A 24,209-nucleotide genomic window follows, 5' to 3' on the forward strand; every position below is an offset into this window, starting at 1 on the left:
GATTAACATTAAATACTACAAAGACACCTTTTCGTTCCTTACGTATTTTTGCCACTCGAATTTAAAATCTGAGCTAAAAGTAGCGTATAATCTCTAAAATTCGAAATTAAACAGAGAAGACTTTATTTTCGGACACTCCCACTTCCAAAGACTTCCAAGTACTTCATTTTCAGCTGTACACCACATCCGACCCTAATATCTCCCCCTTGCATTTATTATAAAATTCACTTTTTAGAGCAAACGTTTACACGCGCTGTTGTTGACATTTTGAAGTGTCAAGAATATCGAAATTCGAAATAACAGATCAATCAGCGTTAAAGCGGCGAGTACGTGAACTTGCACTTTAGACTTTAGATCTTCGAATAGGTTTGACTTGGCTTTGGAGTGGTTTTGTCTCTTCGAAAGATTATTACTGAATGGAACCTTCGTTATAAAAGCTGGAAGAAGAGATGCTACGCCCTGGTGATTAATTTAATCAAAACACGGCAATGATTTGCGATCATTCCCTTCAAGGTTATGTCAAGGTCACAAGCCGGATCGGTAGAAAAATTTTCATTTTGGTTCTTTTTGGACTTTGAAACCAAAGGTCCAACTGTTCCATTGAACTAATATTTGTACAATTCTGTCTGTTAAAATTTCCACTGTATTTTTTTTTTCGAAAGGAAAGATTTTTGCGACTTATATCGTGCAACAACTTGATAATTTATATAATCACATTTTAATATACTAGATTTTTCTCTCGAAATAAGACATTAAAAAAAACAACATTTATACAAGAAAAAATTAAGAGATATTATAAAGATAGTGAAGAATAAAAGAAAAAAACAAATCTAAAAAGAAGAAAAAACAATTTTAGATATTGTTCTGTGATACGAATTTTTATTTGTCTGAACTTAAATTTCCTATTACTTAGAAGGTGATGCGAAGTCAGTAAGAACTTTGGGTTAAAAATAAAATAGAAAGAGATTACTGATCATCACAAAATATTGGAAGATTTTGTAAAAAAAAACATATATTTTATGTGATAAAATATTTATTTCATAAAAGCGAAATTGGAAAAAATACTTTTTTTTCTTTCGAAATGCCTGATCAAATTGTGAGCAAGCAAGAAAAGGAATAACTAAAAAAAAAGTGCATTGTAGTGGATATAATTTAAAAAGGAAAAAAATGAACAAAAAATTTATGTACGAAAATATATTATTTTAATATAAAAAAACATTGTATAACATTGATTAAAAAATGTATACATATTTAAAACAAAATATTTTATCCCTAAAATATTGCTATTTAAGAAAAATGAATTTCATGTAGAGATGATGTATTATAAACATGAAGAATGAAGAGCATTAAAAAAAACTCAAATTATAAAAAAAAAAGGATTTTTCACTGAATTTTCAAATTGAATCTCAGGCTTCGGATTTGTGAAAAAAATAGTTGAAATTATTTTCAAGGTTTCACAATTTTTTCTTTCGTTTTATTGCAAAAAATCAAAAAGAATAAAAATAAAATAAAGAATTATAACAAATTCTCTTACTTTAAGAACCTCAATACAACGGTCACTAACTTCAAATGCTTCCTTCCATCAACAATTGGCAGATGGCGCAACATCCGCTTAGAGGTCATGAAAAGTCGATCATCCCGCAGTGCTGTCAAAAGTTGCAGTCTCGTCTGCAATCAATTTGCATTTGTAGGTGTTTTATTTGTATTTTTGTACATAAATATTTCCCAAAATGTTGCTCCCAAATGCTCAATGATATAGCAAATCCGTGAATAGTGTGTCAATATCATGTGGAAGTGCAGAAAATGCGGCAAAAGTGTTTATTTCGGTGGGTGTCCAATTGACAAAGAACGTGACTCTTCATTCTCAATTTGTTTATTCTATTTTTCCAAAACATTTATTTACTTTGCAAATTTTCTATAACTTTTTGCAGCCGAACGGAAGCAGTCTCTGGGCTATGATTGGCATCCGGAATGCTTGCGGTGCGAGGAATGTGGCAAGCGACTGAATCCTGGACAACATGCTGAGGTATTTTTCCTTTGGAAATCTTTTTTTTCTTTTGTTTAACAGAATGGCCTGTTCCGGGTGTCTGAGAATTATTAGAAAAGGTTGGCAATGTTGAAAATATTTCGCGGAATGCTTAATACAAATCCTAATGAATTGGATGTCATTTGATAAAAATATGTTTTGAACATTGCATGGTCTAAAAATTAAATCTAGTAAGATCATCTGTGGGTGATATTCGTGAAACGTTAGAGGATAACTAGATGGCGACACAAGAAATAAAAAGGCAATTTTTAATCGGTAAATTTTAAAAGAAGCGGAAGCTTAACCCATTCGTACCCATCGATTAATATATTAATCAAAAAACAGATGATTTTTGATCATTTATTTCTGCGCAATTGATGTCCGAATTTCTGTCGGGAATGGATTTTCCGTTACTTTGGTCTTTCAATTACTTCGAAAAAATAGTCCGACAGCGATGGAAATACATTTTGTTGTTCTTTTCACGCTCAGTCTCTTTTCAGTCTCTTCAGTCTCTTCAAATTTTCTTCGTCTGCAATTGCCCTCATTCGATCATACTTCTCTGGTAGATCACATGTCATCAAATTTGGTGATGAAACTTCACCACCTGCATTCTTAAGTAAGGGCATTGCTCAGGGTTCAATTCTTGGCCCTCTGATGTTCTCTCTCTTTATAAATGATTTACCTTCAGTCTTGTTAAATTGCCTATTTCATCTTTATGCAGATGACCTTCAAATCTATGTGGATGGTGATCCTACTAATCCACAGGGTGCCTTCGATCTTATGAACTCTAATCTTTCCAAAATTGAGCACTGGGCGTTGCTGAATGGTTTGCTTCTAAACCCTAAAAAGTCCCAAGCTATCATCATTTATAAGAAAACCATTCATTTGATTTCTTTCCTCTACTCCTACACGGAGATATTATTCCCATCGTAGATCAGGTTAAAAACCTTGGAATAATCTTCAATTCTACGCTATCTTGGTCAGACCATGCTACTTCAATTTGCCGAAAGGTCAACTACTCCTTGTATACCCTTAGGCGCTTCCGGGACATCACACCTTATGACACTCGCTTGCTCCTCGCGCGAGCGCTTCTTCTTCCTTTCTTTACTTACGGAGCAGAGCTTTTCTTTGCGGCGGATAGTGACACCATTCGTCGTTTAACTGTCTCTTTCAATAATTGTGTCAGGTATATCTGTGGCTTAAATCGCCGGGACCACATCACTCCCCATAGAAATGTATTTATCGGCTGTGACCTTATTTCTCATTTGAACTCAAGAGCCGTGCTCTTTTTGTTTCATTTGCTGATTTTTGGGTGTCCTGAGTACCTGTCGGGTCTTCTGGTGAGGGGGGGTTCGGCCAGGGTTCGGGGACTCATAGTGCCTAAGGTCAGGAGTGATTGTCTGTACCGGTCACTCTTTGTAAAGGGTGTTGTGCTCTACAACGCAATTCCCAGTGACATACGTAGGTCCGCGGATGGAATTCGGCGGTTTTTTTCGAATACAGGCTGAGTGAATCTTAAAGAGGCATCTTTTCATCTTATCTTTTTTTCTCTTCTTTTTTCCACCTTTGTTTTTTTCTCTTTAACTCTGTGTTCTTTTGTTATTTAATTTTAATTTTCTTTCTCTTTATCACAATTGTAAGAGGGACGAACCCTATTTTGTGATTAAATAAATATAATACTAATACTAATAAAATGGCGAACGGAAAATACGACATCCCGTCGAATTTCTTAAAATTGACCTCCATCCTCTTTCCTGATTTCAATTCTGATTGCTAATTCGTGTTCTTAGATAGTTACTGTATCTAAATCAAAAGAGTTTGTAATTAATTAATGTACAGAATTTAAATTCAGTGACCGTTAAGACGCGTGTTTGACAAGGGTTCCCCGCGCCCCCGTAATAGATAAAAAAAAAATTTCTTTTCAAAAAATTCATCTATTAATCTGTATGAAACTAATTCCAAAATATGAACAATCTATTTCAAGTATTTCTGGTACATTGACTGAATGGTTTAAGGTTGTCATTGATAATCCAAAAATTAAGTATTCTTTTATAAAATATTATCAAATATATAATGCGTTCCTAAAGTTATTTGTTACTAAAATGCTTTGTTATAGCACAGAACTAGCAAACTAGTTCCCTTATGGAACTAAGGGAATCAAGGCTTTGAAATAATCAATAAAGAATGAATTTATAAAAAAATCTCATGAGAGGCGTAATGTAATTCTATGAACCGTCTTAATAAGAAAATATTCCTTAAGAATAGATCCTATAATTCCTATAAGTCAAATTTCAAAAGTATCTACGGAGTGCTACTTGTAGACTTACTATATTCTTTAGAAAATGTTAAGTTTTAAAAAATATTCTAGTAGAATGCGTTATACGGGCTTCAGACCTAACGCTTAGCCATATGGCTTAACTGCTCTAATTCCTTATCAACAACATTTTTTGAAAAAAAAAACTTAGTATTGGATTATTAAAGATAATTAACGTACTAAGCTCTCAAAAAGCTATAAAATTGCTCGCTATTTAGGAATTTGAGATCTTCGGGAACTGGGCTAAACCTCTAGTCCGAAGACCGCTTTACTGTCTTAAAGAGCCAATGTACCTTCTACACACTGAGACCAATTTTTATAGGAAATACTTAAATGTAGAGTCATTTTATTACGACTGTTTAATAAGTTCTACAAGCGTTATTTCAGAAACGTGGTTCTACATCCTTTTGAGAGTTCTTCATGACGATTTTAAAGAAGAATAATGCTTTAGATTTAGGTGATCTCCGACAGTCCCAGCTAATTTTTAAAATATAATATACTTATTCTTTTTTTATATTTTAGGATATAAATAGAATGTAGAGTATGTCCTACAGTCCCTTTAGTTAGCCTATTTGCATCTAGCGCATTTTAAATGTTACGCAAAATTGACTATTTTGCATAATTTAGTTTTGCGCAATTCATATCCGAATTGATTTAGTTACTTTATTCATTCAAAGACCTGGGAAAAGATGTTTTGTTGCGCTTTTCTCGCTCCACAGAAATATATGTAGAGTTTATGCAACGGAAAGCTTGACACCGCGTCAATTTTGATAATATTTTCCTTCATTAGCTTTCCTGATTTGAATTCTAGGTGACAAATACTTTTCTTAGCTAGTAATATTATACTCTAGAATTCCTCAAATTTGAACATTTGGGGGGTATAGATGACATCTCACTCCTCAAATTTGAACAATATTTTCAAATACGTGACGGAATTTACTGTAAAATTCACTTTTCCTAAATTAAGGAAAATAACTTCAGAGAATTTTATCGATTGAATTTCTTGTTAAATAGGTGGAATTTGTTGAGGAAATTAATATACTACGACAATATTTAGGAAGCACCAGAGAAAAATTTTTCTAATTCAGACTCCATGCAAAATCTCTTTTACATAACCTCATATTTTACATTTTGAATGCAACCGTCTTTCAAATTTGAGGAGTTCAAATTTGATGAACTCGACTGTATAAATAAATAATGCTTGAAATAATTTGATGTAATAAAATTAAATTCAGTGACTATTACTATACTTGCTTGATAGAGTCTCCTAACCTTTGCGGCGGTGTTATAGTTTTTTGTTTTTATTAACAATGATCATCCATTAATATGCAATATGAAGGTCTGGATTTCCTAAGCAACATGCAATTAGGCCTTAGGCCTGAAGCGCGTATAAAACTTAAAAGAACTTTTTGGATTTTTTTCTCTTCAAGAAATCTCAAAATTCTAAAAAAAACGATTCCAAACTACCTGATCGTCCCCTTAATGCTCTGACTAGGGCAAGACTAACAACTTGAGCCATATCACGCCATGTCTCCCTCCTAGATACAGCGCCTCTAGTAATAAAGACAACTACTAGAATAGAATAGAAGTGCAATGCAAATTTTTATAGACCTCTTATACCCTAGGCACAGGCTTAAGCCAAGAGACAGCTTAACGTGATTATAATCAAAAAAAATTATTTGACTAAATTCCCATAAGTTTCGCACCAACTAAGCCATTTCTCGGCTTAAGCCTCGAAATGGATTAGTCAGAAACTGATGGAAATGTAATCTAAACAAGATTTTGATTATAATTACGTTACGCCGTCTCTCGATTTAAGTCATAAGCGTGTCTGGGGCATTATTGTAGGGATGTTAATCGTAAAAGCAGAAAGGTACCATGAGCTGATTTTGAAGCGAATCTAATTTTGAATTACGAGATTTCTTTACAGTTTCAGATGAGTAAAAGGAAAAAGCTATGAAGATGTGGTCTTCCTTTAGAGTTTTTTTTTAAATTAGACTTTTGTAAAGAAAATCAATATTCTCTTTTAGATTCAATAGATAACATAATTTTGCACAATTTTCACAACTTACTCGAAAAAATAAATAATGTTCCAAAGTCATCGTCCAAAATTACGGGCAGTTCCGGCTTGAGAGAAAACGTATTGAAAGTATTTGATATGAATTGCCTACTATTAGGAATTCATTTATAAAATAATTTTTGAAATGCTCTTAAATCTATGAAAATATTTTTTCACGCGGTAAATTTGAAATTGAAATACATTTCTTATGAAACGTTGGCGCTGAAAATTGGCTGAAAAATTGTCGCCAAAAATGTTTTACATACATCACGGCGTTTCTGTAACTTATTCCAAAGGGCCTCTCCTGCAGATATGCAATTTTACTGTGTCACTGGAGTGAATTCGCGAGTTTTTTCGGTTCCGATAAACCCTTTGAAAGCGGAACTCCCTGTAAAATGCGCGAAAATTTTAGGTCAACGAATTGTATAGATAGATAGAGAGATAGATTTTATTAGATATGTCCACCAGATGGCGTTTTGTTTACAACAAATTTAGTTAGCATACAGCAAACCTGTGCTCGTTAAAAGTCGTGTAATATCGGAAATTTTCTGTTAATAATTTTAATAGAAATTACAGATAGCCATACTGGTAACACTAATCCCGCTCATTCAGGGTGCCATGATAAATATTTTTGCGCCAAAAAGACATAACAGACATAAAACTCATATAGAAATTGTCTTCTTGATATCTTTGTCAGAAGACGGATGTTCACTACACATCCTTTTACTTGAATCTTGCAGCAATACAAAGAGAGATGCATGGAGATAGAGACACAAATAACTCACTTGACAAACGTCTGGCGGCGCTGCGGTTGCAAAAAATCTCTCAAATGCGACAAAATATTTTCTTCTCTATTTTATCCTTATTAGCAGGTCGTGTCCCTTCTTGTAATATCTACTTTTGCATTCCTTATTAACCAAAATAGTGTTGTACAAAAGGGTTTTTCTCAAACTTATCCTGAATTTTGGGACAGCTCAAAAGAATATGAGTCTTCCAGCTCAAAATTTCATCCCAATGTTTTTGTTGTAATATCGACAATTATTCACACTTAACCCAAATAACTGTATTCAACTAAATTTTAAAAAGAGTTTTCTTGTGAAAATGACATAACTCTAAGGAATTAAACAATTTCACATTAAAAAACCTCTCATTTTCTCTATGTGAATTTTCGTGGCATTTCGAAGAATTCCAACAGGCACCACCAAATTCACTTCAGATTTTCTTTTAGCTCAGGCCCGGCATACAGTATCTTGTTCAGGCCAATTTGATGAATAAATAAATAAATAAATAATGAATGATGAATAAATAAAAAAAATGGTTAGCGAAGGTATATTTTTGATTTGAGGCGTAAAATTCACAAATTTGGTTAAAACAAAACAAATACTTTAAATCTTATATTTAGTTAGTTAATATGTATAATTGCTTAAGAATAAGAAATATAATGATTTTGAGGAAGAAATGAATTTGAGAAGTTTTTTTTTTGTTTTTTGGATAATTTGGATACAAAAAGAGAACGTTGCTTGCGTGCAACGTATAATGCAAATTATCTCAAAACTAGGAAATGTTTAAAATATAATATTGTTTCAGCTTGTATTTAGTGAAGACCTTCCATTCTCAATTACTGACGAAACACTTCATTTTCGTAATAATTACTGACCATTTAGTATAAACCGATGCACTTTGAATAAGAATGAATATTTCTAATTGAAATTCATCAGCAAATAATTCAGAAATTCTAGTAAATAATTAGCATTGACCAGTGATAAACTGAAAAAAATAATTCACCTCAAGTATAAGATTGATTGTAAATGGAAGCTTATTGACTCGATTTTTGCCCTATAAAAAAATATGAAAGCCTCAGAAAGGGATTATGAATTTTGTCGCTGTACTTAGACACCTGGATAGGGCCATAGTCTCCTCCCTTGAGTGGTCTTATGTAAGTATTTGGCTATTTAATTTGTCTGCAGCATAAAGGTGTGCCTTATTGCCACGTTCCATGCTACGGCGCCCTTTTTGGACCTCAGTTGTTCGGCCACGGAACTCGAGTGGAGTCCCACAAGAGTTTCGGTCAGAATCCCAAAGGGGATGCCAAGCAACTGCCCAATGGGCCCTCAATCCCTCGCGATCACCTGGACGTAAAGGTCAAAGCGTACAACCAATTTTTCGACAATAAAAGCATGGAGATTCGCTCCAGGGAAGTCAATGGGCGTCTGGTGCTCGAGGGAGCTCTGAGGGTTTACTGGGGAGTCCAGGGTGTGATCCATCTCAAAGAGGATGATGATCAGAGGACTGTGGTGACGGTGAGAAAGAGGAATTCATGTAGGTACAGGAACTCAATGGAAGTGGATCCATTGAGTGAATTTTCGGACAATGCAGCGACTCTGGTCAGTCCGACTGTGGACATGAGTGCTTCGATGACGTCTGAAGATGGACTGGATTTGTCCACTTCGGACAGTACCACTTGCGATACTTGCACGTGGTCAGAAGATTTAGTGCCAACAAGTGAGAATTCTTCCAAAGATGTTTCCCCAACGCAAAAATCTGCGACGCTACCGCCAAAATTGGACGTGAAGCAGCTGGATTGGGATGAAATTGATGATTTGCTGCAGGTGGAGAGGAGAGTGGATGATACTGAGAAGCCTTTCCGGACAATGCCATCACCACTGCCATCGCAATCTAGCACAGAAATGTCTTCAGCTCAGACACTCTCCCAGGATTTCACACCAGATTCTCTCAATACCCAGAATTCCAGCGAGGAGCAACTGATCACAGCTGCCACTCACTTCAGTGAGGACACAGAGGAAAGCACTGATTGCAGTACACTCAAACCCGAAGATTTTGAGGATTTCAAGAAGCGCATCGCCGAGGAATTCATCAATGGAACAAATATGATGGGCAATACCAATGATGGAACACTCAAGTCCAATCAACCGATTGATCCATCGCGAATCAACGACTCCCTCAAACTCTACAGCGAAAATATTATGAGCCAGAGTTTCAATGGAGTGCCGTCAATGGGGAACGAGTCATACGAAATAGGTAAGTACTCTCTTGCAGAGATCACTATCATTTCTACTTTAAATCTAATTGCGCGCAAAATGGGTACTTTGTGAGGTTTTTTTTCTGGTGAAAGGGATCAATGAATACATTGTTGCGGTGATTTTTGATTTTATTTATTTAATTTACTATCATGTGGGCACAATCTTATAAAAGCAATTTCAATCGCTCGATGTTATTCTTCTGTCTTTTTTTTATTGTTTGGAAGATTGACAGAAGGAAAACATTGTATACTCCCGATGAATGTCTCAATTCAACTTTATGAATGTCTCTATTTCAAATTTTAGAGAACTCGTAAAAAAATGTCAAGCGATATCTTTAGAAATTTCAGAAAGATTTTTATGGAATTTCAAGAATCCAATAGGAATCCTGCAGAAAATTCCGTGGAAAAATAGACTTTTCCAAAATTTTTCCACTTCGGACTTTTCTTGGAAAAGTCTTTGTCCTTTCCTGTGGAAAATCCAAGGAAAAATCCCATGGCAAATCGATCGATCGATTTGTCATTTGATATTAGCGGCATAAATGTGAAGTTCACCGAACTCTCAGTGTCGTCGTCTATTGCAAAAAATCGACAGAAATTCCAGAAAATTTCATTTCCCTGGAATTCGAAGTGTTATCCAATGGAATTCCTGGGAAAATTCCGTGGAACTCTGTGGAAGATTTATAAAAATAACGTCAAAGGAAAAAGCTTGAAAAACTTATGCTAAATTTATACTACCTTTCCCATGGTTTTTCCCATTTTAAACCCTTGTCGGAAAGTTCCTTCTACCTTCCAGTGGAAAATCCATGAAAAATCCAACGAGAAAATCCAATAATGATCAATTTGTCTTTTAATGTTAATGACAAAAATGTGAAGTTTACCGGACTCTTAGTGTCGTCCCCTATAGCAAAAATCGACGGAATTTTCAGGAGCATTTCCCTGGAATTCGAAGTGTTATCCAATGGAATTCCAGCGAAAAATTCCATGGAACTCTGTGGAAGAGTTATATAATATAAAGAACGTCTGTGGAAAAAGTTGCAAAACCCTATGGAAATTTTATAGTACAATCTTTCCCATAGTTTTTTCCACTTTGGATTTTTATCGGAAAGTTCTTGCTCCTTTCGTGTGGAAAATCCAAGGAATAATTCCATGACAAAATTCACTATCGATCGATTTGTCATTTAATGTTAATGACAAAATGTGAAGTTTACCGGACTGTTACAGTGTCGTCCCCTACAGCAAAAAATTGAAGGAAATTCCAGGAAGATTTCCCTGGAATTCGAAATGTTATCCAATGGAATTCCTGCAAAAAATTCCATGGAACTCTGTGGAAGATTTATAAAAAGAACGTCACTGGGAAAAGCTGGAAAAATCTTTGCTAAATTTATACTATCTTTCCCATGGCTTTTTCCACTTTAAAGTCTTGTCGGAAAACTCCTTTTACCTTCCAGTGGAAAATTCAAGAAATAATCCTTCGAGAAAATCAAATAACGATCAATTTGTCTTTTAATCTTAATGACAAAAATGTGAAGTTTACCGGAAGGCTTCTTGCAATATCGTCTCCCCATGGCAAAAGTCCATAGGAATTCCAGGAACATTTCTATGGAATTCCAACTATCATCCAATGGAAATCTTGTGAAAAAATCTATGGAAAATTTATATAATTTTTCAATAGGGTTTCCTTTTTTTCCACTTTGGACTGTTATACGAAAATTCTTGCTCTTTTCCAGTGGAAAATCCAAGGTAAAATCCCATGGAAAATCCACTATCGGTTTATTTGTCATTTGATGTTAGCTACAAAAATGTGAAGTTTACCGAACTCAGAATGCCGTTCACTATAGCCAATGTCCATGGAAATTCCAGGAGGATTTCCTTGGAATTTGAATTGGATAACAATCCAATGGAAGTCCTGTGGAAAATTCCATGGAACTTTGTGGAAGATATATATAAAGAACGTTAGTGGAAAAAGCAGGAAAAATCTATATCTTTCCCTTGGTTTTTTTTCTACTTTGAACTCTTATCGGAAAAATCCTTCTACCTTCCAGTGGAAAATCCAAGCTCTAAGTTTCCTATTTCCTGAATTTCCTTAATAAATTCCGAGGAATTTTCCATCTACTTATATGAAGACTTCCTTTGGAAATCGATTGTAAATTTCCATTAAATATTTCAAGTATAATTTATAATTATTTCCGGCCGAGATTCCATGGAATTAAATATAAAAATTCCTCGGATCTCTTTCTTTAGAGTTTTCATTTTAATTCTATAATTCTTGCGAGCAACACATTCCTCGATGAACTTTATGAAAGCAATATTCTCAACTCCAGACTCTTGTAGGAATTTTCCATGGAACTCTCATAAAATTTTAAGAAATTTTAAGGATTATTTTCAAGAAAACTGCGAGAAAACCCCATTGAAAAAGTCGCGAAATTTTTCAATTTAAACTCATGAATGTCTTGAAGGCTAATTTTTGGAAACTTCCGCGGAGAATTGAGCAGAATTAAGTAGGAATTTTCCCAATTTTTAAAGGACACGACTGTCCGTTTAAAAATTCTCCAAATTCTGACAGTAATCTAAGGAATAAGACATGGAATTAGAATTAGCGCTACAATCGTCCATGGAACGCTAAGCCTAGAAATCTTGCATAAGATTCGTCTTCGGAAATCCATTCGGATTTAAGGCGGTAAAATACAAGGAACGCAACACGGATTTTTAGCGGAAAAATCCAGGAATTATGTAGAAAATTCCGCAGGAAATTGAGAGGAATTTCCGCGGACATTGGCTATAGGGCTTTCTACAGTTTGGTAAAAATCGACATAAAACAAAACTGTTCAGGAGCAGGCATTTCCAAAGAGTTCATAGTGAAAAGATAGTGACACTTGCCTTAAATCTTTTCCATTTGAATTGGCGGGTGTTTCACATTTAATTTTCCATATAAACTTTTTGTAGACTTTCGTAAGATTTTCCTCAGAAGTTCTATTAGAATTGAAATTCATGGGAAGCAAAAATTCCAAGGAATAACCTAGGTAAAATTCAGTGAAATCCCCTTACAAAATCAGCGTCAGAATATCCATTGGAATTTCCGCGGATTTTTGGATTAGGGTTACCACCTGATGCAAATAGACACTTAAAAAAAATAAAAACGGAAAAATAAATATTTCAAAAGGAAAAATTGTGGTAAATGTGAGTATTTCAAGCTTACTTCGACATCATACGTTATTTGTAAAAATTTCCACTTGAAATAATAATTATTAAAATATGAAAACTATATTTAATCGTTTAAAAGTTTCTATTTCAAAAACACTCGCTAAATGTGCCATTTAAATCGCGGAAATGTGATTTTTAACAAAAAAATATTAGCTTTTATTTGTCTGTAGTTCATCCACAAATAAGTTTTATTAGCCTTATGTCGATCTTCAGTATTTCCGTTTCATTTAAGACAAATCAATATGTATAGTATCCATCAAACCAACAATTGAAATTCCGGGAAAAACTGATAGAATTAACTAACGAGCAATATTCTAATAGTAGTACTAATTATTCTTGCATCTTTCCGATATGCCATTAAAAAATGGATGGTTTTTCGAAGATTTCAGTCCACAAAGGTAATGAGAAAAAAAGTTCTCTTTACTGTCATAAAATGTTTATATATAGTTTGTTGACCAAAAAAAAAGAAGTATATGAGGTTTCTTTCAATACAGTAATTATTGAGGTTTATTGCTCATGTTTTCTCACTTGATCGTTGTACAGAAGGGATTTATTGTCATTAAAATCTTACTTTATGGAATTTAAGGATATTTCCTGCCTAAGGGAAGGAAAAGAAAACAATTTGTACAAAGGAAATAAAAAGCAGATGGAAATAATATGAATTAGGTTGCAGTAATAAACAAAGAGAGAAAGGGATGGTAAAGTGTCCCAGGCTTTGTGAAATGCTCAAACTCGTGACTTTGGTATTATACATCAAAAGTATTTACGCATATTTACCAAGTACCGATTCGTAACCGATTTGAACCGATTTAGAAATCATTCAAAATATCTCCCAAAATAGTTTTAAAAGTACATAATATAATTTATTTTCAGAGAAAAATTACTTATCGGTTCATAACCAGTTCATTACCGGTTTATAACCGATTTGAACCGATCTATAATTCATCCAAAAGATGACGCAATCAATTACGGCTACTTGTAGAATTCAAGAGCTTCCCAAAAATCTAAATTTAAGCAAATCGGTCCAAAAATGACCCCTGCAAAATGGTTGATCTTTGACTTTGAAAAATTCAAAATGTTCGCAAACAGCAAAATTTTTCGCGGATTGTCGCAGACAGCGGAACTTTTCGCGGATTTTCTCAGACCGTGGAATTTTTCACAGATTTTCGCAGTCCGCGAAATTTCTCGTGGATTTTCGCAGACAGCAGAGTTTTTCGCAGATTGTCGCTAACCGCGGATTTTTTCGCGAATTTTCGCAGATCTCAGAATTTTTCACAGATTTTCGCGGTCCGCTAAATTTCTCCTGGATTTTCGTGGACCGCGGAATTATTCGCAGATTGTCGCAGTCCGCGAAATTTTTCGTGGATTTTCGCTGACTGCGGAATTTTTCGCAGATTTTCACGGTCTGCGAAATTTCTCCTGGATTTTCACGGACCGCGGAATTTTTCACAGATTTTCGCAGTCCGCGAAATTTCTCGTGGATTTTCGCGGACAGCGGAATTTGTCGCGGATTTTCGCAGACCGCGGAATTTTTCGCAGATTTTCACGGTTCGCGAAATTTCTCCTGGATTTCCGCGGACCGCTGAATATTTCACAGATTTTCGCGGTCCACGAAATTTCTCGTGGATTTTCGTGATCCGCAAAATTTCTCGTGGATTTTCGCGGACAGCAGAATTTTTCGCAGATTGTCGCTAACCGCGGGTTTTTTCACGGATTTTCGCAGACCGCGGAATTTTTCACAGATTTTCGCAGTCCACGAAATTTCTCGTGGATTTTCGTGGAACGCGGAATTTTTCGCAGATTTTCGCAGACCGCGAAATTTCTCGTAGATTTTCGCAGGCAGCGGAATTTTTCGCGGATTTTCGCAGACAGCAGAATTTTTCGCAGATTGTCGCTAACCGTGGATTTTTCGCGGGTTTTCGCAGACCGTGGAATTTTTCACATATTTTCAGAATCTTAGCCACCATAAGCTTATCTGGAGTTCGAATTTGCTCATAACTTTTGCGTATCACTGGCTTTGGTTGTACCTCTCGATGAGAACTTTCAGGTGAAAATTCAAACTCATTTTTCTGAAAAACGCTATTATTGAAGTTGATTAAATTTTAGAATAATAGAGTCTCTTGGCTAGGCTTTAAAGCTTCCGGAAATGTGAGAACAATATTGTTTACGTTCACAAGATTTAGAAGCCATATCCCTGGTTCTATTTAACCGATTTTAAAGAGTGAGAGCGCAAATGAAAGGTCTCACAAAGCACTACAATCAAACTGTGCTCCTTCCATAAGTCGACCCAAGGATCGTTAGCATGTATCTCATTTTTGGGGATCGCTCGAAAACTCGTTGTGCGATCTTTCCCTTTCGGATATGTTTTATAGATTATCCAGGCAGACTTTTCGTTCTAATACGAAAATTCCATTAAATCATTCCATAAAATCGGTTTTTCAAGGTCAAATGTTTAAAAGACCATATAAAGCGTATTTCCTAAAGGAATGGTATCATGTTTGAGCTCATTGGAAAGGTTTTGAAATTCCTGACAAGCCTGAACCGATTCCAATCGCTTATGAACCGGGAATGAACCGGTTCGTAACCGATAATTAATTTTTATCCGAAATTCAATTATATTACTCCTAAGATGTATTTTGGACAATGTTTTGAGTGATTCAAATCGGTTAAAATCGGTTGTGAACCGGTAAATGGTAAATGATGCGAAAGTGCTGTTACTGTCCGCTTATGCTACCTAACTTCAAAACGTGAGGTGGAGTGGAGGAAAATGACGGGCATTTTAAGAGTCTCAGGGCCGACTTATTAGGGGGGTCCTCTGAAAGTCCCAAGTGTCTATCTGCAACCTTTTGGCCTGTATAAAGACAAATAGATAGATAATCGTCTGAAACGCGAAGATATGTTGAGAAAAATGGTCTCCGGGAGGTGGAAGCTGGAAATTTTGGGGATGGAAAATCGAGGGATTATAAATATGCTGCCCTTTCTGTAGAGCTCGAGCAATAAAAAATGAGGAATTCTATACGAAATTTTCAGACTTTGAGAATGCTTTCAAACCATATGAAACTTTGGGTGGGAATGTCGGCCCATCCCGTCGTGCCAAGATTAGGGCAATTGGTGGCCTCCAGAAGTCAGAATCGGCCTCAACATGCACAGATACTTCCGACACTGATACCCTTGTTCAGGGGCAACTGTGTAAGTCAAAGTCTGGCCCCAATTGCTTTGCCTACGGGGAAGATGATGAAGATGTGCCAACCCTCAAACCATCCACTGTAAAGAGGAATCCCAATTATGAACGGAAGGGGGTGTCAATCAAGATGGACTGCTATGATGAGCTACAGACATCATCTGATAGCACGCCACTGAATGAAAACAGCCCAAATGGCGGGGTGCCGAGGAATGGGGGGGATAGTGAGGAGGGAGTTGTTTTGAGGAAACCACCAAAGACAGGATCTACCGCAATTAAACGCAGATCGGGCAATAGGCGTTCACGGACAAAGCTCAAGAGACGGTGCTCAATCAATGGACATTTCTACAATCGGGAAACGTCCTTCTTCACACCACCCCGTGGCTCAATGATGAGTGTCTGGATAACATCTCTGGTGGATACGAAAGAGGTAACACGCACATGATTAATTTACAGCAATATAATTGTTCTATTAGAAATATAGGAATGCGGCCAAATAATTTCTGACAGCTCAAGGGGAATTCTTGTGACTTGAAGAGTCCCCATTGAAGAAGATTGTAAATATTTTCTGAAAGGCTTCTTATTTATGTTTTATTGCCCTTTTTTTTCAAATGTCAAAGGAAGACCACTTTATTTTATTTATGATGAATCGTTAAATTTTACCCTATTGCACTTCCCAGTTTTATATTTTAATTCTCTTGAATATTTAGTTTATGATCTTCTATATTGTACCTATTATAATTCTACTCAATATTTTTATCTTTGCATTTTTGTTGCCTCAATTCATTGAAGCTGCAATTGGCTGTGAAAATTGCATTTTTCACAGCACGCGCCTTGACCGCCTTGAAGGTCTCTACAGGTCATAAGGTAACCGCTACATCGATAAAAGTTCAAATTCGGAATTCTCAAAGAATTACGAATGCTAAATTAGTCTTGCGATTTGGTTTTGGATCTAGATCAAAGCTTTCTAATTGGGAATTCCTCATAAGTTCAAATGGGAACACAGAATTTTAACAATGTTACTGTCTTATTCTTTGCGCTACAGATAAATCGGAATCCCATTTGTAATGCTAAGTTTGGGCCATTTCCATTGAGAAATTTTTCAACAAATTTATTGGAAAATTTTCAACTCGATGAAAAAAGGGTGCTTTTATCAGAAAAAGTTCAATGTGGTTGAACTTTTTAGCATAAAAGCTTAAAGATAAAAATTGGGAACAGTTTTCCACACTGTTCCTATCGGGTACAGCGCCATCTTTTTCTTCTGACACTTGCATGCCAGTGAGTTGTCAGCTGAGCGAATTCTCATAAAAAAAAACTTGTTCTTGGCTATGTGGACCTGAGTGAGTCCGACAGCCTTACATAAAATAGAATAAGAAGAAGAAGAAAAAATTGTTCTCATTGGAAAGTGAAGGTGTTTTTAGATAAAGTTCAAGTAATTATGGAAGAGATGCAGCTGCCAGATGCGGAACTACGACAGATGCTGAAAAGATTAAAGTAACAATTCCAAAAGAAGAGAATATCAAGATAACTGAAAAAAAGAATTTATAAAAAGTGATGCCAAAAATTCAAGGAAATAACTAGTAAAAAAGGAAAATTTTACAGGGAAATAGTTGGGAAAGTTTCAAATGAAAAGCCATTGTTGGCTCCAAACAGGCTGCAGGAGCCAATATAGAGGAGGAAGATTTCTCAGATCTCGCCAAGAAATTCCCTGCTCTTTAGACTGTTGATTTATTGAAGGTTTTCTACCCTTTCGGTGTCGCTCGGCGTCTTTTAAAGACAGCCCCTGGTAACGGCAATTGAATGCCACTGGGATACAGGCAGGAATGCCCCTCAGTGATGGCGACCAGACTAATCTGATGCCTCCAGAGCGTAAAACAGAGACTTGGTCTGTGCACCGGGCACGAATGCCTCAGGGAGAAAATATCTTCAATTCCTCAAAGTCCGAGCTGCCACTTAAGATAGGCTATTTAAAGCCGCAGTGGTAGGCAGCGGAGGCTCTTCTGGCTGCTGAAAGTAGGCAATCCTAATGCCGACGAACAAAGCCAGAAGATGTTGCCACTTTAGGTCCTTAGGTTTTATGTAAAGCCGCTGAGTCCAGGCAACAGAGCCGAGCGTCTGGCTGCTGAGAGAAAGGCACTTTAGATGCCGCTAAAGACAAGCCAGACTCTTTGGCCGCTGAAGTGGAAGGCACTGGAGTGCCGCTGGACTTGGCCAAAGTGGTCCTGAGAAATCGCAGAAGAGACAAAGGCAATGAAATGCCGAAAAGAAACGCTTGGTTCCCTGGTAATGCGAAATCTAAATTTATTTACAAAAATTATGGGTTTTTATACAAAATTTGTGGTCTCTCCCACTATTGAGCATTGTTTGAAAATTGCTAAGTCCCTATATTTGAATATATGCCTGATATGCAGAATTGCATTTTTCTTGTTTGTCTTCTTCACCCAATGACGCACGTTAAATAGGTCGGTCATTCACTGGATGAATTGTCATATAAAAATGAATATCTTAAATATATCCTGAAATATATTGATTTGAAGGATGAATCCTTTAGAAAGTGATAATCGGCTTTAGTACGATTCTATTGATGGTAATTTCCATCTGAAATTCGGATTAACAGTGCATTTAATCTTAAATTGAAGATGCTATGAGACATGATAAAGGATTCATATGGTTTTTTCTTACACTATAAGGATTGGACTAACGATATCAAGTATAGTTACAGTTTGATAGTGTAGAAAAATGATCTTGCATATATGAATAATAAACTACGGATATTTATGATAAAAAACTATCCCTAAAAATATGCAATTTAGTGTTCAATGAGAAATTTTGTATCTGAATGTTATGCCCAAGGATTGGCATGATTATTAAGTAAACTAATGATCCTTAAAGGATGAAACTATCTTAAAGCATATTTGGATTATATATCTGCTTGATGAGACGGATAATTTCTAATTTTGGATCACTTATAGTGCAAAAATCTAAGCCTAAACTTTATCATTTTGCTCGTGGGGTTTTACATACAATTTCTCATATATTGAAGAAAAGGCATGTTCCTATCCGGAACAGCCATGGTTCAAGAAACAAAAGTTAAGTTCAGAAAAAATTAAAGTATTTAACCGCATTAGGAGTAACCATACATATAGTAAAAAATTCTTGAAATTAATGAAACATATTGAAAATGAAAATTCCGAGAAATGTAATGAACCAGAAGATGCGGAACATATAATAATTAAGTGCAGGGAGCATCATACAGAAAGAATCAAGTACGAGTTTTTTAAAAACCAAAATTATAAAACAATTTGTAAAAACACTTAAGCAAAAAAATATCAGTGAAATAACAAAATTCTTAAAAACAGTGAAGAAAGATATCTAAAATAATATATTAAAAATAAATAAATAAATAAAAATATAATATATCAAAAAGAATAAATAAAGTGACCGTTAAAAAATTAAAACACAAATTCAAAAGAGAAGTGCAAAAGTGAAAAGTGAAAGACGCAAACTTCAGGCTATGTGGATGTTGTCAGAACGTCCGGCCTAGAACTTTAAAGCGAAGAAGAAGAAGAAGAATTATGGAAGAGATGTTCAAGAATCGTTTGAAACCGAACAAAAACGTCAAAATAAGTTTATTCAGGTAGCGTTTTGACCATTGACGTACAAGTTTCATTTGACGTTTGTTCGGTTTCAAACGGTTCTTGCATACCTGTGAATTATGGGTTCCCTGAAGTTGAAGATACAGTAGAACCCCGCTATAGTCCACAATTTATCGACCGTTGATTTCGAAACACTGATTTTAAGTTAGGTTATGTTTTTAGTACGCGACATGCAATGTTGTCATAATTATTTTAATATTTTTGGCAAACATATCCCTTTAAGGACGATTGGGTCATCCGTGACCTAAAAACGATTTTTTTTTCTACAGCCTTCCAAAGCTGTATCTGATTTTTTCTAACCCCCAATTTTTGACCTTCTCGTCCTTAAAGGATTAATTGAATAGTTGAGATAATTGTGATCCATAATGAAGAGAGCAAGGACAAGTACCACAATCGCAAAGAAAGTGGAAGTCATCGAGCAATTTCAATACTAAAAGTCGTTGATAATTTTAAAAAATGGCATGTACAGTGCGACCCAAGTATCAAATCTGGAACCAAATATGGACTATAGCGAGGCTCTACTGTAGTGCTTTCAGTGAGAAAATGTCGCTGTGAGGAAGATGCAATATGTCCGGAACTTCTATTTACGGTAGAAACGGACAGAGTGTCAGAAGTCTATCAAAAATTTTTTGTTGCTGTTCTAAAGTGGTATTACAATTTCCCCTAATTACTTCTTTCCCTGCCTTAATTTGCATACCAAACGATTAAAGATAACCTTTAGTAGTGATTTCACGAAGGTTTTGATTGTTTCCATTTATTTTGACCAAAGAACCTAAATCAAAACAACCAAATGTCAACGAATGTTCAGATTCAAAAATGGACTTTTCGCGAGCTTTTCTGTGAATTGAGAATTACAAAAATCAAACATTTTTCTCAATGAAAATGGCCCATTATTTAAAAATGTTCCCACTTGGATCAGGTTCTGAATTAGGTTATTCTAAAAAAAAAAAAAATAAATTTCAAGAAAATTCCAATGAAATTTTTGTGAAATTTTCATAAAAGTTTCCAAAATCAGTCAAGCTATCTGAAATTAAAATACTTTTGCAGCTTCGTAATGTTGCAACTTGCAGCTGAAACTAAATGAATCTCATCCATGGCCACTAACCGAATCAATTATACCACTATGTCAAAAAAATCTTTTACTTATTAAGTTCATAATTCCACTTACAAAAATTCCTGGAAATCTTTAAATTTCCTTTAGAGAAAAATTATTAAAATTAGTGGCAATTTTCACACGATTTACGTTTGGTTTGTTCAGCTTTGTACAATATTTTTCCACTTATGTACGCCTCATTTTCACCGGAACCATTACACCGAACACAAAAATTTGCACATCACTGTTTAGATGTGACTACTAAACTTATCTACTTGCTGCCAGCAACGAAAGTTACCTGTTTGAACACTAATCAACGTCAGGGGTCGGAAAAACTAGGGAACTTTTCTCAAAGAAATCTCTGGGAACTATTCGAGAAATCTTTGGGAAAAACCATAAAAAATCCCCACAATTCTTTCCTTTCTTTTTGATTTTTTCTTTTATTTTTTCTTTATCTTTGTACTTCTTTTTCTTTTGGGTCTCTTGAATTTATTTTCTATTTTACCTTTTCTTTTTTGTTACTCAGTTGATGACTCGTATATATGGTGCTCCCTCATACGGCTGCTTGAATTCCCTTTTACATTTATATAATATTCGATGTTCTATTTGAACTTTGCAATCAAAAAACCATCTCGCCCGAAGTATAAGCTTAATTTTTACAGAATTTCCCCCAGGATTTGCCCTGAACTCGTCACGGAGTTTTCATGTATCTCCAGAAGGAGATTTCCTCTTCCGGGGAGAATTCTCCCCTCGATTTCCCTGGGAAATTTTTGAGAATGGTCTGGAAAATTCTAAGACTTCCTCGGAAAATTTGGAGGAATCATCTCGGAATTGGCAGGGAATTTTCTCAATCACTAGGAAGAAATTTCCCCATAAAATTTCTTGTTGAATTCATCGGGATTTCACTAGCAGCCAAATTTTCCGAGGGAATTTTTAAGGAAAATTTTCCAAGGGATTTTAAAGGGATCCCTTTGGAAAATTTCGACACCACAGCGGGGTAATTTTTCAGAAAATTCCACTCTAATTCTCTCAAAGAAAAACCTTGACGTAAATGTGGAAATTCCGGTGGGAAATCCTAGAAAACGATAATGGAAATTGCACGTAGAAATTTCTCTAGGAATTCCATTGAAATTCCTTAGGAATTTACCATGTATTCCGAAAGAATAAAATTCCAATGGAAACCCTTATGATCTACTTGGGAAATTTATACTCTTTAGTGAGTAATTTCTTTAGCAATTCCATTTGAATGGGAAATCTTGGAGACTTATTAAAGAAAATTCCTTTGGTACCTGGTGAAATTTCTATAGGGAATCCGGCGATGAAATTTCCTTCGGGGCATTTTTTATGAAGGGTCACTGATATTGGTTTTGTTTTTTTTTTTAATTTTTTTGGAATTTTTAGACATTCCTGCGGACTTCCTCTTACAAAGTTTTGTAGGAAGAATATCAATAAATAATACAAATGCCATAAATGGAGATAAATCTGTGAAATTTTTATTTTTAACAAAGTGCAAAAAATAAACGAACAACGAAAAAAAAAATGAAAAAATATCATTCTTTGGATCACAATCTGCAATTTTTGCGTTTTTTTTTCAAAATCCAAATGAAACTTTAAATTTGTTAAATTTTAAAAGAAATAAGTATCTCGACTGAAGTATACAATTAAGTGTTCAGTAGAAGCATGTCAATAGCATTTTTGTCTTTTGCTAATTTGCTGTTAATTGGTTTTATTCTGCTTAAAAAGTCAGTGCTTTGCCCCTTGAGCTGTATTGAGGCCCCATAGAAACAATTTAGGAAATTAACAAATTTTCCGCGAGTAAAAAAACTTCCTTTTCCCTTTTGAACTTCAACTTTCCCAGATTATAAATCTTCTGCTAGAAAAATACAAAGTAGACAGTCGTCCGGAAAACTTTGCTCTGTTCATTGTGAAGGACAATGGCGAGCAGCGTCGTCTGAAAGAGGATGACTATCCGTTGCTGGTGCGTGTCATGTTGGGTCCCCATGAAGATGTAGCTCGCATCTTCCTGGTTGATTCCCACGAAACACCAGAAATCAGCAGCGAAGTGGCCCAATTTCTCAATTTATCCCTCTCGGAATGCAGATCCATCCTCGATCGCTACAGCGAAGAGCAAGAGCGCGAAGTGGCTCGAATTAGAGAAAAGTAATGAGAAATGAAGATTTGTTAATTGATTTGATGTGATTTAAATTTGACTGATGGCGTAATTGCAGGTACGGAGAGATGCGGAAGAGGATCATTCAGCGCATGGAATCTCTCAAAGTCCGTTTGTAATACGATAAAGGTAACACTTTCACTAGCCATTAAGCCAGGAACATTAAAAAAAAATAACCATTCATTAAAAAGATGGGAAAAGACGTCTCAGCAATAATTTAAAAAAAGGTTTACTAAAGTGAATATTTGCTGGTAAGAATTCTACAAATTAGAGTTGAAATTTTTAGTGGTTCTTTTTTGAATATTTTTTTTAGGTGTTCTAAAAAGAAATTACAAGGTCTAATTTTTGATAATTCTAATGATTTTAGTGACTAAAATTTTTTAAATTAACATATCAATTGAGATTTTGAGAATGATATAAATTAATTATTGTGCCCATTTTTTACCATTTAATTGCCTATAAAGTTTTTTTTTTAAAAAGCACTTACCTTGCACAAAAAGTTTTTTATGCGATTTACCTGCAATTGCTTTAACAACAGAGTACTTGGAAAAAGAAGCAAATCACTTGTGTTTAAATCTACATCACCATCAATCGTAAGTTATTCAACAAAGTGTAACGAATTAAATCGGTGAAATTTCATTTGCGCTCGAAATAAACTCTATGAATATTGCTACAATGTGGCATAAAAGTCATGATTTCAATTGATGGAGTTTGCTCGTAATCTCAAATCATTCCTCAATTTCATTTCATTTCATGGTAAAATTTTAATGTATCTGCAATTTTCCAATAGCTCTACTCCTAATTGATTTATTAGCATCTTTTATTGGTTTTTCCATTTATTGATGAAATTTTAGTGAAATTTTCTCATGATTGAGCTTGGATTTATTTTTATCTCTATCGAATGGCATTTCACTGAGGCAAAATTGATGTTCTGCATTTGATTTTTTTGTAAAATATTCGTAATATTCGAAAAAAGGAATATTTCTGATATTCATAAAATATTCCGAATATTCAGAAAATATTCTGAACATTTTGGACGTTTGCTATATTCACACAATTATGAAGTATTTAGATTATCCTTGATATTCACAGAATATTCTTGATTTTCAGTAACTATTCACAATATTTTTAATATTCAAAGTGTTTAGAGTATTCACTATATTCAGAAAATTTTCGGAATATTTTGGACATTCGCTATATTCACACAATAATGAAGTATTTAGATTATCCTCGATATTCACAGAATATTCTTGATATTCAGTAAATATTCAGAATATTTTTAATGTTCATAAAGTTTTCAGAATATTCACTATTTTCAGGAAATATTCGGAATATTTTGGACATTCGCTATATTCACACAATAATGAAGTATTTAGATTATCCTCGATATTCACAGAATATTCTTGATATTCAGTAAATATTCGAAATATTTTTAATATTCTTAAAGTTTTCAGAATATTCACTATATT

General features: G+C 34.9%; 1 protein-coding gene across 1 annotated transcript; it reads left to right on the forward strand.

Moving 5' to 3' along the window:
- Window positions 1–1,617: 1,617 nt before the first annotated feature.
- Window positions 1,618–23,441, forward strand: LOC129798709 (uncharacterized). Its single transcript, XM_055842002.1, has 6 exons — window positions 1,618–1,826; window positions 1,932–2,026; window positions 8,367–9,438; window positions 15,671–16,251; window positions 22,429–22,730; window positions 22,799–23,441. Exons 1-6 carry the CDS (start codon window positions 1,787–1,789, stop codon window positions 22,857–22,859), a joined length of 2,151 nt encoding a protein of 716 aa, XP_055697977.1. The 5' UTR covers window positions 1,618–1,786; the 3' UTR covers window positions 22,860–23,441.
- Window positions 23,442–24,209: the final 768 nt, after the last annotated feature.

Source organism: Phlebotomus papatasi, chromosome 1 (genome assembly GCF_024763615.1).
Source record: "Phlebotomus papatasi isolate M1 chromosome 1, Ppap_2.1, whole genome shotgun sequence".
Lineage (NCBI taxonomy): Eukaryota > Metazoa > Arthropoda > Insecta > Diptera > Psychodidae > Phlebotomus > Phlebotomus papatasi.

Excerpts from the sequence above, each read along its gene's own strand:
- LOC129798709 (XM_055842002.1), top strand. The coding sequence starts at position 1,787 with ATGTGGAAGTGCAGAAAATGCGGCAAAAGTGTTTATTTCG. Across the intron at positions 2,027-8,366 it reads ATCCTGGACAACATGCTGAG|CATAAAGGTGTGCCTTATTG; the intron begins GTATTTTTCCTT and ends ATTTGTCTGCAG. Across the intron at positions 16,252-22,428 it reads CTCTGGTGGATACGAAAGAG|ATTATAAATCTTCTGCTAGA; the intron begins GTAACACGCACA and ends CAACTTTCCCAG.